Genomic DNA, 14,536 nt, shown 5'->3' with positions numbered 1-14,536 from the left:
ATACACAGCGGAATTGAAATACAAGACAAGTAAACAATATGGGAGGGGAAGCATGCTGTGGGGAGATAACAGTTTCAAGTAAAAGTTGCCTAGTAACGAAGGAAAAGCACAATTCATGCAATAATATGGAACAGAGATCAACAAGTGCACGGCATCACCCTTCGTGCTTTTACTCTCATCCTCACCAAGCAATAGTATAACGAAAGGTGCACGGCATCACCCTTCGTGCTTTTACTCTCATTCCTCACATATAATTAATAGAATCGGCACGGAATGGCACATCGTGCGGCACGGCATCACCCTTCGTGCTTTACTCTCTTTTCCTCACAATAGCAAACAGTCACGGCATCACCCTTCGTGCTTTACACTCTTTCCTCACAAGAAACAAACAATGAACGGCATCACCCTTCGTGCTTTAACACTCTTCCTCATCCAATCAACAATCACAAACAAGGGCAAGGGAATAATAAAACAATAATGGAAACCCCGACAAGGGAATACAAACAAATAATTAAGAACCCGGCAAGGGCACAACATCAATAATCTCAACGTCCCGGCAAGGGAAAATATTCAATAATCAACAACGTCCCGGCAAGAGAATAGATCATTAACTCTTTCTCCTTCTTTCACTTTCATCTCATAGTTCACATTATCGCTCGAGCCAATGCTCCAAAGTTTTACTTATCTCATATACCTTCACAATTTGTATTTCAACTTGAGCCAACGCTCCACGAGTTTAAAGATCACAATTTCTTTCACAAACTCCTTACAACATATAGAAGTCATCAATTAAGCATGGAAGGTATAACAAAATCCAAACTATTCACAAAATAAGGACTCACGGTCATGCTAGACACTAATGTATAGATACTCGTCACCATGCCTATACATTGTACTCGACAATTAGCAAGTAACAAATAAGACTCAACTCCTATTCCCTCAAGCTAAGGTTAGACCAAACACTTACCTCGATGCCTTGAACACAACTCAAGTCTCAATTATAGCTTTACCCCTTGATTTCTCCACCAATCCGCTCGAATCTAGTCACAATTTACTTAGTTACATTAATAAGTGCTAAATGAATCATCCCCAATGAATGAAAATAAGTTTTCCCAAGGTTTACCCAAAAAGGTCAAAAATGCCCCCGGACCAAATCCGAGGTTCGAACCAAAACCCGGTTACCCATTTCCTCACAAACCCAAATATGTAATTTGTTTTGAAATCGGACCTCAAATTGAGGTCCAAATCCCCAATTTTTAAAAAACCTAGGTTCTACCCAACATACCCAAACTTCCCCATTAAAATCTTTGATTTAAAGTTGTAATTATGTTAAAAAATGCTAAGGAGTGAAGAAAATGAGTTAGAAGTCACTTACCAATCGTTTTGAAGAAGAAAAATCGTTGGGAAAATCGCGTCTTATGTTTTTGGGTTTTTCAAAAGTGAAAAATGACTGAAATTCCCGTTTATTTATACCCTTCGGAAGTCCCCTGCACGGACCGCGCAAAAAGCGATCGCGGCAGCGCTGACCTACTTGAAGACCTGCTGATCTCTGAAGTTCCCTGCGCGGACCGCACAAAGACGACCGCGGACGCAGCACCCACCGCGGATCGCGCAAAGGCGATCGCGGCCGCACAGCACCAACCGCGGACCGCGCAAAGGCGACCGCGGCCGCGCTGGCCCCTCCGCGGCCGCACGCGATTTCTCGCGGACCGCGCTGGAGGGTTCAGAGTCTGCAATATTTTCCTGAACCTGCAACATCTGGTATTTTAAGCCTAAGGCATCCCGGAACCTACTCGAAACTCACCCGAGCCCTCGAGGCTCCAAACCAAACATACACACAACCTCAAAAATATCCTACGAACTTATCCGTGCGATCAAATCGCCAAAATAATATCATATACCTCAAATCAAGCCTCAAAGCTCATGATTTCTTCCAAATTTTTCATAAAACATCTAATTTCCATTTTAAGTCCGAAACACGTCAAACGACGTCCGTTTTCAACCAAACTTTACAGAAAGTGCTTAAATCATATATAAGACTTGTACCGGGCGCCGGAACCAAAATACGGGCTCGATACCATAGTCTCCTAATCAAATTTCATTTCCAATTTCCTTAATCATTTCCAGAAAACAATTTCACACAAGAATTTATTTCTCGGGCTTAGGACCTCGGAATTCAATTCCGGGCATACGCCCAAGTCCCATATTTTCCTACGGACCCTCCGGGACCGTCAAATTACGGGTCCGGATCCATTTATCCAAAACGTTGACCGAAGTCAAATTTATTCATTTTAATATCAAAATTTAGCATTTTTCTCATAGAATTCATATTTAAGCTTTCCAGCTACGCGCCCGGACTACGCACGCAAATCGAGGCAACCCTAATGAGGTTTTCAAGGCCTCGGAAGTACAAAATGGGTAAGAAAACAAGTGATGACCCTTTGGGTTGTCACAGAGAAAATTAAGTATTATCGAATAAGAGGATCTCTGTGTGTGGAAGAAAAAGAAATAAAATATTATGGAAGCAGTATAGCAGATCTAACTGGTGCAACAATTTAATGTAGAACTAAAAGTCACGTAAAGAGTTAAAGAGAGAAATGGGGGAGAATTGAGAAATAGGAGGCGGTAGTACTCAAACTTAAAAAGGGGATTTGAGAACACAAAAAAGAAAATGAGGGAAACTTGCCGCTACTTTTTTTCATACAACTTTGAAATTGAATAAAACAAGATACCCAAAGTACCACTTGCCGCTCTTTAATTGTTGTCAATTTATTTTCACTTTAAATTTTTTATGTTACTCAAAAGCATAAGATCAATTTTTAGTTGACAAGCAAAAACTACTAATTAAAAGTTTATTATGTTTACCAATAATTAAATCAAATTATTTCCATTTATAATGACCTGTACTATGGTTGTTGATTAAAAAACTATCGCCAATTCTATAATTTTTATAGTGAAAATATAATTATTTTAATTGATTTAATTAAAAAAATTAAAGGATTTTAATTATTTAACAAAAGATTGTACTTTATTGCAAATACACCAATTTTTTATTAGAATTATGCTAATTTTATTTTGATTTCATATTTATAATATCATCTTTGGCGCTTAAAAGGTTTTTCAACAGTTGACGCTTGTAATTTAATTATATGAAATGGTGGAGCTAAACGTATTGAAGAGCAGTTCAAGTGAATCTTATTCGTTAGCTGTACTTGCAGCAAATTGGAGCACTACCTAAAGTTGAGTGGAAAGCAATCATGTTTAGTAATCTAGCAAGGCCTAAAACATTGTTCTCCATGTGGCTGATCATCCAAGAGAGAATGATGACAACTGATAGGTTGAACAAATGGAACATTAACGTTGATCCAATATGTGTTCTGTGTGGAAATCATCCAGAGACTCATGCTCATCTATTCTGGGAATGTACTACCACCACTGAACTATGGGCAGGAATTTTCAACTGGCTGCACATCCAGGTGCAAATAAAAATATGGGATCAGTTAATAGCATGGTTTGTGGAGAAAGCAAAGAAGAAAACTGTTGAAGGATAGCTCTTGCGAATGGTTCTAGCTCAAACTTTATATAGTATATGGACTGAAAGAAACCATAGAGTTTTTGAAAAAGCACATAAAGATACTAAGAGCATTATTAGAGAGATAGCATATACATGTAATGTTGTGACGACCCGACCCGTCGTCACGTGAGTTACCGCCCTGTTTTTCCCATATTATGTTTCTCTATGCTTCATTATCGATATTTGAGGTAATCGAGTTGGATCGGTTTGGTCTTGGTAGGAGATGAGACATTTAGTCTCTCTAAGGAAAGCTTGTTTTGGAAAAGTCAACCGGAAGTTGACTAGTTGGTTAGAGGGCTCGGATGTGATTTCCGGAGATTCGGTTAGCTTCGGGGGATGATTTGTGACTTAGGAGCGTGATCGGAATTGGTTTTGGAGGTCCGGTGTAGAATTAGGCTTGAATTGGCGAAGTTAGTATTTTGGGCAAATTCCGGTTGGTAGGTGAGATTTTGATCCGAGGGTCGGAATGGATTCCGAGAGTTTCAGTAGCTCCTTTAGGTGATTTTGGATGTGTGTGCAAAATTTCAGGTCGTTCGGAGATGTTTTGGGTCGAGTTTTGATCGAATGCGTATTGCGGAAGTTTTGAAGAAACTTAGGCTTGAATTCGATGTGATTTAATGGTTTTAGCATTGTTAGGCGTGTTTTGAGGATTGGAACAAGTTTGAATAATGTTTTAAGATGTGTTGGTAACTTTGGTTGAGGTCCCGGGGGCCTCGGGGGTGATTTCGGGTGGCTAACGGAAGGAATTTGAAGTTGGAAAATTGCAGGTTTTTGGTTGCAGCAGGTGTTTCCGCATCTGCGGAAAGGAGATCGCAGATGCGGTCTCGCAGAAGCGAGCTAGGCCTCGCAGGAGCGGAAATAGGAGCCCAGGTCAGGTTCCGCAGAAGCGGGACATTGGGTCGCTTAAGCGGTCCCGCAGATGCGAAGTTGGACCGCAGAAGCGGAAAGTCGTCTTAAGTGAAAGGTCCGCAGGAGCGGACGTTGACCGCATAAGCGGAAGACGCAAAAGCGGGAATTAATCCGCAGAAGCGGAAATAACTGGCAGGTTAAGTGAAAACATCTTCCTCGCGAATTTTTGAAAGAGTAACATTTTGGACTCCGAACCTTGAGAGCTTTGAGGCGATTTTGAAGAGGGATTCGAGGGCTATTATCAGGTATGAACTCTTGGACTTAGAGCTTGATTTTATGGTGTATAAACATGAATTTGGACTGAATAATCAAGGAATCAAAGGTCAAAAATGGTGGTTTAGGGCTTGAATTTAAGAGAGTTTAAAATAGGGATTTGAGGGGTCAAATGGACCCCGATTTTGATGATTTTGATATGTATGGACTCGTGGCGAGACGAGGAATCCGGAGATGTGAATTTCGTAATTTTTCGAGAAGTGGGCCCGGGGCTCGGGTTTTGCCAACTTCGTGATTTTTGATATTTTTCGAGTCTTTTCGATTGGGTTATGACCCATTAGCCTATTGTGATGTATTTCTTGTGGTCTTGATCAGATTCGACGCGCGAGGAGGTCGATTCGAGGGGAAAAGGCATAGCGAGCTAGACTTTGACCAGCTAGAGGTGAGTAATGATTTTAAATGATGTTTCTGAGGGTTTGAAAACCCCGGACTTGCACAACTTGGTGCTATGTTGAGATGAGACACGCGTTCCATGACGAGCGCGGGGTCATTTACTATTGGGGACTGTGACTTGGTCCAGTCCGAATGATATTTTACCGCGTATTAGCAATGACTTGTTGTTTTCACTGTGACTTGGGCTTATTGCCATATTTAGGGCTTAGTGCCGACTGTTTGAACTCTTTATGAACTATCATCACTGTTTTCCTCACTGTTTGAAATATTATTTGAACTCAGTCCATGTGATTTACACTGTTTTCTTGAACTCAGCCATATTTACTCAAACCTGGAGTTTTAAACTGATATTTGAACTATTGTTTGAGCTGAGTATCATTGCTTTACTGTTTCCCGAGGGGCTGTTGACTATTTCTGGACTGATTGAGGCCGAGGGCCTTATGTGAGGGCATGATGAGTGAGGTGAGGAGGCTTTCAGGCCTCGTGTTGATACTGTTCAGGCTTTCAGGCCTTGTTGATAGCGCTTGGGCTGTAGGAGCCCCTCCGGAGTCTGCACACCCACAGTGAGCGTGGCTACCCATCTAGAGTGATTAAATATTGAACAGTGGTAACAATGACACTGTTATACGCGTTTGGTCAGGTAACAATGATTGACCAGTCAGGTAACAATGACTGACCAGTGGTAACAATGGCACTGTAGTACGCGTTTGGTCAGGTAACAATGGCTGACCATACTTGAGCATACTTGTTTTATTAATTGTTTTCAAAGAGATTTTCTTCCTATATTTCACTGGTTTCTACTGTTTATCTGATGTTGCTGCTTGAGATAGCATTATTTGTGCCCTTGTGGGATTTTATGTTCTCAGTCGTTATTTAATTTTATTACTCACTGGGTCGGAGTACTCACATTACTTCCTGCACCATGTGTGCAGAGACAGGCACAGCTGAGTTCGTACCTGAGCGCTGATTTCCTTCCAGACCAGGCGGACTAGGAGAGACGAGGTAGCTGTCGACGTCCACAACCCCGTTTTCTTCCTTATCTTCTGCATATTTTATTCATCTTCAGACTATATTTCCAGACTTGTAGTATTTTCACCAACTCTATAGTAGCTCGTGACTTGTGACACCCCGATCATCGGCTGAGGTTGGGATGGTTTTTCCCCGTTATGTTACGTTTATTTCCGCACTTACGATTAATCAGTATCTATGGTTTAAACCTGTTTATGCTAAGAAATTGTCAAGAGTAGTGTTGATTGTTCTGTTGGCTGGCCTTGTCTTCACGAGAGGCGCCATCACGACCGGGTGGGAATTGGGTCGCGACAAATGTACGGGCTGAAGGCAAACTTAAAGAAGTCCTACAGCAAAGGCTTTTATAGGATATAGAGTTATATGTGTAGACTGGATGAATGAGGTTGTTAAGGATAGGAGTATAGGGTAGAATTGTGTATAGGCTGAGATGGCCACTATACGATGTAATTTGATTCTTTGGTGATTAATAATATTGTGAATTACCAAAAAAAAAAAAGAATCTCATTCGTTGAAAAATTACATTGTACAAGTATGTTAAATAATTTTTTTTATACATACATATATATGGAGTCCATTACACAAATGATCACTCAACTATCCCAATTATCTCTTCAAGTCACTTTTCTTCCGTTTGTAACAACAAAGTCACTGAACTATTCCTATTGCAATCAGAAGGTCACTCAACTAGATTTTTCAAATTTTGGATTGCCAAATACCTATTTTACCCTCTAAATTATAAACATTTATCTTCTTTTTATTTTTTTTAAACTTTTTAATATTATGATTTTTTCCCTTTTAATTTACATTATGGACTTACCTATAGAATAAATAGATATTATTTATAAATTAAAAAAAAAGTATTTAAGCATATANGAAAGCAGGGGGACTATCTGTATAGGATAAAATATGCTATGTTAAGTCGTGCACGGGATATGTATAACATAATTGAGCATAATTTTCAAGAATATATAATGTATATTATAAAATACCTTTATTTAATAATTATTTTTATATTACATGCATAGAATATATATGTTACAACCTTTATTTTCTTTCATTCTGAATTGTGTAAATAAAGTTTTGAATTTTTGTTGTTAATAATAAAATTATTATTACTAACAAATTATTCTAATTAATTTTTTTACTATACTCATTATTTTATTATTCTAGCATTAAATGCTTAAATATTTTTTATTTTTTTAATTTGTAAATAATATTTATTTATTCTATAGGTAAGTCCGTAATATAAGTTAAAAAGGAAAAATCATAATATTAAAAAGTTTTAAAAAAATAAAAAGAAGATAAATGTTTATAATTTAGAGGGTAAAATAGGTATTTGGCAATTCAAAATTTGGAAAATCTAGTTGAGTGACCTTCTGAGTGCAATAGGCATAGTTCAGTGACTTTGTTGTTACAAAAAAAAAAAAATTGACTTTAGAAGATAATTTGGGATAGTTGAATGACCATTGAGTAATTAGACTCCATATATGTGTGTATGAATTGTCAAATACCTTTGATAGCTTAGTGTATCAATCACTATGCTAGTTTACATTTTTCTAAATTCATTTGTTAAATTTTCTGATTTCGCCACTACTTATAATTGCGTTATATTAGTTACAATTTTTATTGTTTTTAATTTAATTCGAGAATTATAATAAAGAACTTGAAAACTTTTAAGAACATCTAATTCTTTTCAAGTACTATCAACAATAATAACAATAACGTACCCTTGTTCCCACAAGTAAGGTTTAGAGAATGTGGGGTGTATGTAGACCTTATGTGAGTTAAAGAGACTATTTCCAATACCACCATGCAAGGAATTTATAAAGTTTATAAATTTACTAAAAAATCAAATAATAAATACAAGAAAAATAATGAGGCTTTTAAAAAATTGATTGTGAATACGACTTTATCCAGCATAGAATGTATTTTGAAAGATTAAAAAATTATTTTAAAATTTTATATTAGAATTTGAGCTTTTATAATAATATTAGTTTTTATGTGCATACATTATGCATGTATTATTTAAATTCGAATTAAATAAAGTTGACACTTTTCGATAAGGAATTAAATTATGTTCGAAGGTTTTAAAACATCCTCAAAATTTTAAATATAAATAAATAAAAGAATCATTTGTAAAATTAACTTAAGTAAAAAAGTAATTCTTCAAGAAGGAATTAGATTGTTCCAATTCCTAAAATGTGACAATAACAGAAAAGGAAAATACATTTCCGAGAAGGAGTCAGATTATTTTCAAAAATTACAGTGAAAGAATCTTTCAAGAAGCAATCAATTGCCCTCTAGTCGCAAAAAGACACCTAAACTTAAAGAAAAAATGAAAATAATATTGCCTTGAAAGAATCTATATTTATTTATATTTATATTTATTATATGTATATATTATTATAAAAGCACGAATGTGAGTTGAGTAGCAGCAGCAGTAGTAGTTATTCGTTGTCGAAGTTGAGATTTTTGTTGAAATTGGTTTTAAGCTTAAAAAAGATGGTATATGTGGTCACAAGGAGAGAAAAAAATGTCTACTTTAGCTTACCTTCATATGGTTTATGGTTTGCATTTGCTTACTATTTTATATTAAATTTGTTTGGAATTTACATGTACAACTTTCACTTGTGTCACCTTCAATCTCGATATTTTACTTGGATCTTTCCACTTTATAATAGTAGTAGACATATAGATAGAAAATCAACTTATTTTATTATTAACAATAGTTTTTGGTAATTTTTGATTTAAAATACGAACATAGAGACTAGTTATATTAAAAGTACGAAGGCCCTTAGCGAATTGCTATTCGCATTTTTTACCCTTTAAAAATAGAGTTCGCACAAAATAAAATAGTCATTTAATTATTTTTTTAATTTTTAGATATATAGAATCTACTAAGTTTTATTTACCAAACCCTTCCTTATTTGCACTATGTACAAATTCCTAATATCTAAAACTTAAAAGTCAATTAGGTATAATAAACACATAAAATTAAATATTAACCTAAATATCTCAACTTTTATGCAAATTACCTTACACATAAAGCAGAAGACGGAATAATCATTCAAAGATAATGAATACTTATGTAGGCCTACTTATTTAATTAAATAAGGAATCATATATAAATATTATAGCTATATATGTCATATAGGAGTGCTGAAATAAAAATAGCTCACGTACAAATTGAAAATAGGGAAATAGTGCACATGTATAAGAAAATATCAGACTTCTATAGGGCAGAGTGTCTTACTTTATTAAGTAATTAAATTATTAAGATCAGTAACTATTATTTTTTTAAAAACTTATATATTTTTCGTTCATTTTTCTTTTATAATAATTCAAACATAATTTTTAATATAAAAATATAATTTGATGCAATATTGCGGACATATATTTTAAATTGATATGTCATGTAAAATTTTCTAAAATAAAAATTGTGTTCCCTTCTAATCAAGCAAACAACAATCATCTTGTAATATTAAAGTTTAAGTAAGACAAAATAAAAAAAGAAAGGTACATTAATTTGAAACTTAAGGCAAATTCACGGAATAAATTGTTTACTAGGAACCAAGTTGAATGATTCATGTCCTACTTGAAATTAAATAAACTCGATACATCCCAACAAGGAATTGAATTGTGCTAGAACGAAAAATACTCCTAAAATTTCTAACATAGGTAAAAATGGAGTTCTGGTTTCTCGAACTTGATAGTTTTCAAAGATGATTATTTTAATTTCAAATTCAATTAGTCTTAAAGTAATTATATGTATGTTGCACGAACAAAACTTTAGAATCATAGTTATTTACGAAGTATGATCTTTTAGTTTTTACTAAAAAAAATCGTAGCCAATAATCTCTCAATTCAACTACAAAAGTCGTAGCAAATTAAAAATGGTATATTTTGTGACAAAAAAATTTGTGACTAAATTGTATGTTCAATAACGACAATTAATAATTGTCACTAATTATTTGCACTATCTGCGATAAAAATTAGGGTCACAAAAAAATATAAAATTTTGTGGCTAAAGTTTACCTTGCTTAGCTACAAATTCTAACTCGTCAACTATTGTAGTAACACATCTTTTGTGACGAAACTTTTTCTACTTTTAAGACAAATAATGTTTCGTCACTAATTGAGTGCATCATTAGTGACAAAATAATGTGTCGTTGATAACTTCAAATTCGTGGCTAATATTACTTAATAATTGGCGCCAACTCAATTTTTGGTGGGAAACCTTAGTGGACAAAACTTTGCTACAAAATTTTGTGTTTCGTCACTAAAAGTATGTGGCTCATGTATTTATAGACAAAATGTAATTTTTGTTACGAAAATTAAATAATTAGTGACGAATTTTATGTCGTAGCTAATAATTTCGTAGCTAAGAGCCTGTTTGGAAAGCCACCTTGGAAATGGATTTGGGTGTAATCGGGTGTAATTACACAATTTGGCATGTTTGTTTGGCCAAGTAATTACTTGGTCAGCATGGAATTGGGTGTAATTGGAGGGGTGTAATTACACTCTCCAATTCTCAAGAGGGAGGTGAGAATTGGTGGTAATTACACTGTGTAATTACAAGGTTGCTTTTTAGTTTCTTTCTTTTTCATTTTTATTTTAATTTATTTTCTTTATAACCTTTTATTTCTATCATTTTAATTTTTTAATTTTTATTTTATTTTTTAATTTCTTTTGAAATTTTAAATATATTTTTCTTTGTACATTATTTATCTTTTATTTCTCCATCTTAATTTCTTGTGATTCCATGTAATTGCTTATATTTTAGCTTTTATTTATATTATTATTCTATATTTTGCAACTACACCTCCTAATATTAAAAATAATGAGTCATTAATAACTTGGCATATAATGAATGATGCAATTAAAGTGGAATTCCGTTGTTGAATTTGGTTATAAACTTATCATGTTTCCTAATCTTAAATTGAAGTGGGACTTACTATTATTATGTTGGAATTTGACATATGTTAAACTATTTTTTATTTATTTATAAAATTGTGTTACATTCATGGTTCCAATTTACTTGTTTTAGTAGTATTGGTTCACATTGTATGTTCTTCATTTTTTAGTTAGAATTGATAGATTAGTTTTGTCAAACATTTGAATAATGTTATGACACTATATTTATAAATATTAATTTATTTTATCAATCATGAATTCCATGATGTTCTTACAAAACGTATATTTAGTTTTTGTAAGTATCTAAACTAAATATTATTAATTTAAAAATATGTATATAAATTATTTTTTAAATGTATATTCATGAAAAAAATATACATCTTAAATATCAAATATAATATCATTTATACTTGTAAAAATTTATATGCTTTATTATATTTATTTATAAGTTTTGATAATTACTCAATTTAAACTTTAATCTAACTGTATAATTACACTTGTGCAACCAAACAGTAAACTTGTAATTACACTGTAATTATACTATGACAAACAAACAGGTCATCGTAATTACATAACTGTTTAATTACTAGGCTGTGTAATTACTACCCTAGTAATTACACCAATTCCGATTACAGGGTGGCTTTTCCAAACAGACTCTAAATATCACTTTTGTTGTAGTTAGAACACTTGATGCGGATAAATTATAAGACACTATTATGGTTTCTTGTGTATCCCTATTTTAATGGCTTGTTTGGTACGAGAAATAAGGAATAATTAAATTTGAGATGAGTTTATCCCATGTTTGATTGGGATAAAATCGTGGCGTAAAGAAGGAGCTTCGTTCACCTTCTGAGAGTGACCAGTGTCAACATCAGACGTTTTGATGTATCAAAGATAAACCACCTGATTTCTAGTATTTAAATTCATATTCCTACCCAAAAGTACTCCACAAAATTGACAATAATAATACACATAAGAAAACAAAATTGATGTTTGTTGTGGTTTTGTGGACAAATTAATAGCTGTCTCATTTATAATTATATGCCCGTATTTTGGCAGATATGAAAGGCAATAAAAACGGATTTGACTGGAAACGAGATTAATTTACATCAAGGATAGCTGGATAGGAAAGAGATCTTTGTTTTTCTTTTCTAGTTTTAATTTCTAGCTATTTTTTGTTGTGTAATCCTCTTTTCATTTCTACTAGTTACTGGATACGTGCGATGCACGTATATCTTTAAATTAGTATTAATCAGTGAAAGAAAGCATAACTATATCCAACTATTCAAGGACACAGTTTTATGTTTTAGTTTCTCGTGATTTGATCACTTTATTATTCCCTATTATTTTTAATTAATTTCATGAGATAATCTATGTTTGCCACAAAAAGATATTGCAGAATTAAGTATAGGCGGCAGACATAAAAAAACCTTTGTCATCTAAGTTACTCAATTATGCATCTAACATTATTTGACCATATTTAATGACGTATTTTCAACTTGGTTTCAATTATTCTTTTTTTAATTGTCAACAAGATTATTGAAAATACATATGCTGAATTATTTCTGTTTCTTCTACCCAGCATGTAACTTCCTATATAGAGTGTTGTATCACTTGATAGTTGATATCATATATATGTATTTGTCTGCATATATTACATATGAGTATTACTTAGTTTACGAGAGATTCCAACATAAATCATTTAAAGTAAGTATTCAATAAATAAAACACAAATTATATCAATAGAGATATCTTAATAAAGTTTATATAATATAATATAGAAGGCAAATTGCATGAAAACATACATGCGAAAGAAGTAGAATTACAGAATTGGTTGCATGCCAACAGTTTAAAAGGCCTACACTGACCCAAATTACGTAATAACACTTTCACAACTGAAATGCTTTGTCCCTATTTTTTTTAAAGGTTAGAAATAAATGAGGTTAAGACAGATAAAATCTGGCCTCACCTTATCACGACCCTAAATTCGGACCCGATCGTGATGGCGCCTCAAGGCCAGCCGACACACTCCCAAATCATCTCAAAGCGATTAAAATAATAAATACTAAGTCTTTAACAGAATAAAATCCCAAAAATAAAGTAACAAAACAGTTTGCGGAATAAAACACAGCCCGACATCGAGGTGTCACCGGTCATGAACATCTAAAATAATGTTGAGAAAGAAAGCAAGCGTAAGTTATTCAAAGATATCGGGATGAAAATAAACCTCTCCTTATTGTCCTCTGTTTTGCATACTGCGTAGTTATCCAAATAACTTTTTGAACATCGAATCAATTTTAGAAAGCAAAAGTACTTGCAAAAGAATATCGTAATCTATATATATATATATATATATATATATATATATATATATATATATATATATATATATATATATGTATTGCGAGTGATACTTTAGAGATTAGATTCATATCATTTTCATTGGTTGCTAATGAAACATTCAATATTCCTTTTTCTATATTTTAGTAGACTGTCAATACTTAAAACATATTGCCATGGAAATTGACCAAGCAGTGGTGGAAGAAAGACAGAGAAGCTCTCTAACTCCATTGCTAGCCATAATTCCTAAGTTGTAGAGTTAAGTCATTGAGTAAATTCATAATTCAGTGAGGGGTTGACAAAGGAAAAAAAAACAAAGTGTTAAAGGACATGAATATTCTCGCTAATTAACCTATCGTTTCCACTAAAAGGGTTAATTGTAGATAGTTGAATAATTAATTATGGATACAGGGAAGATGATAACTTGATTTGGAAATAAAGAGAAAAGCTTGAGATTAAAGGAGGTGGCAGTAACACAACTTTATTGGGAAAAATAGAGTTTACATATTAAAAAAAGTGTGAAGATGACGTGTCATGACACGTAGGCTGGTCAAATAGTCAAAGAGTTACAGTTAGCCAAGAGGCACGAGTAGTAATAGATGCGAGCAAAAGCAAAGGAAGAGGCACGAGCGGTTATTTAAAGGATTCAGCGCTCGTACCTATTCAAGAAATTTAAGTTCAATAATCAAGAAGATTCAAGGGAATGAATCTGACAGCACACGAGGGTCCAAATACAGTATTAAATGCTGAAAACGTTTGAGAATCTGTCTTAAATGTAATGATTATGTAACGTAGCATTCAATGTCATTTATTGCCCATAATAACCTTATTATGGCCAAAGCAAGGCACTTACATCCGAAATAGCTATAAAAGGAGAGGACTGAACAGTTGTAGGGACACGAAAGATCATTTGAATATACTTTGGTTTACTTGCTTTATTCAATTATATTCTGGCTATCCAAATTACTTTCTTTTATACATTCTTGCGATTATCAGTAACCCGTATTCTTCTAAATTATAGCTTTAGTCAAAATTCTATTTTTTGGTTAAACAACAACTTTCTTCCACATAAAATGATAAAAGCTAATCAGATGCACTTCGAGA

The 14,536-nt window shown here is 33.5% G+C and overlaps 1 protein-coding gene across 1 annotated transcript; it reads left to right on the top strand.

Annotated features, from left to right (window-relative positions):
• Nucleotides 3,155-3,551, top strand: LOC109230348. The gene is made up of 2 exons (XM_019395855.1): nucleotides 3,155-3,169; nucleotides 3,219-3,551. Exons 1-2 carry the CDS (start codon nucleotides 3,155-3,157, stop codon nucleotides 3,549-3,551), a joined length of 348 nt encoding a protein of 115 aa, XP_019251400.1.

The sequence above is a fragment of the Nicotiana attenuata genome, chromosome 7, assembly GCF_001879085.1.
Source record: "Nicotiana attenuata strain UT chromosome 7, NIATTr2, whole genome shotgun sequence".
Classification (NCBI taxonomy): domain Eukaryota; kingdom Viridiplantae; phylum Streptophyta; class Magnoliopsida; order Solanales; family Solanaceae; genus Nicotiana; species Nicotiana attenuata.
This window is presented reverse-complemented; position numbering and strand designations above follow the sequence as displayed.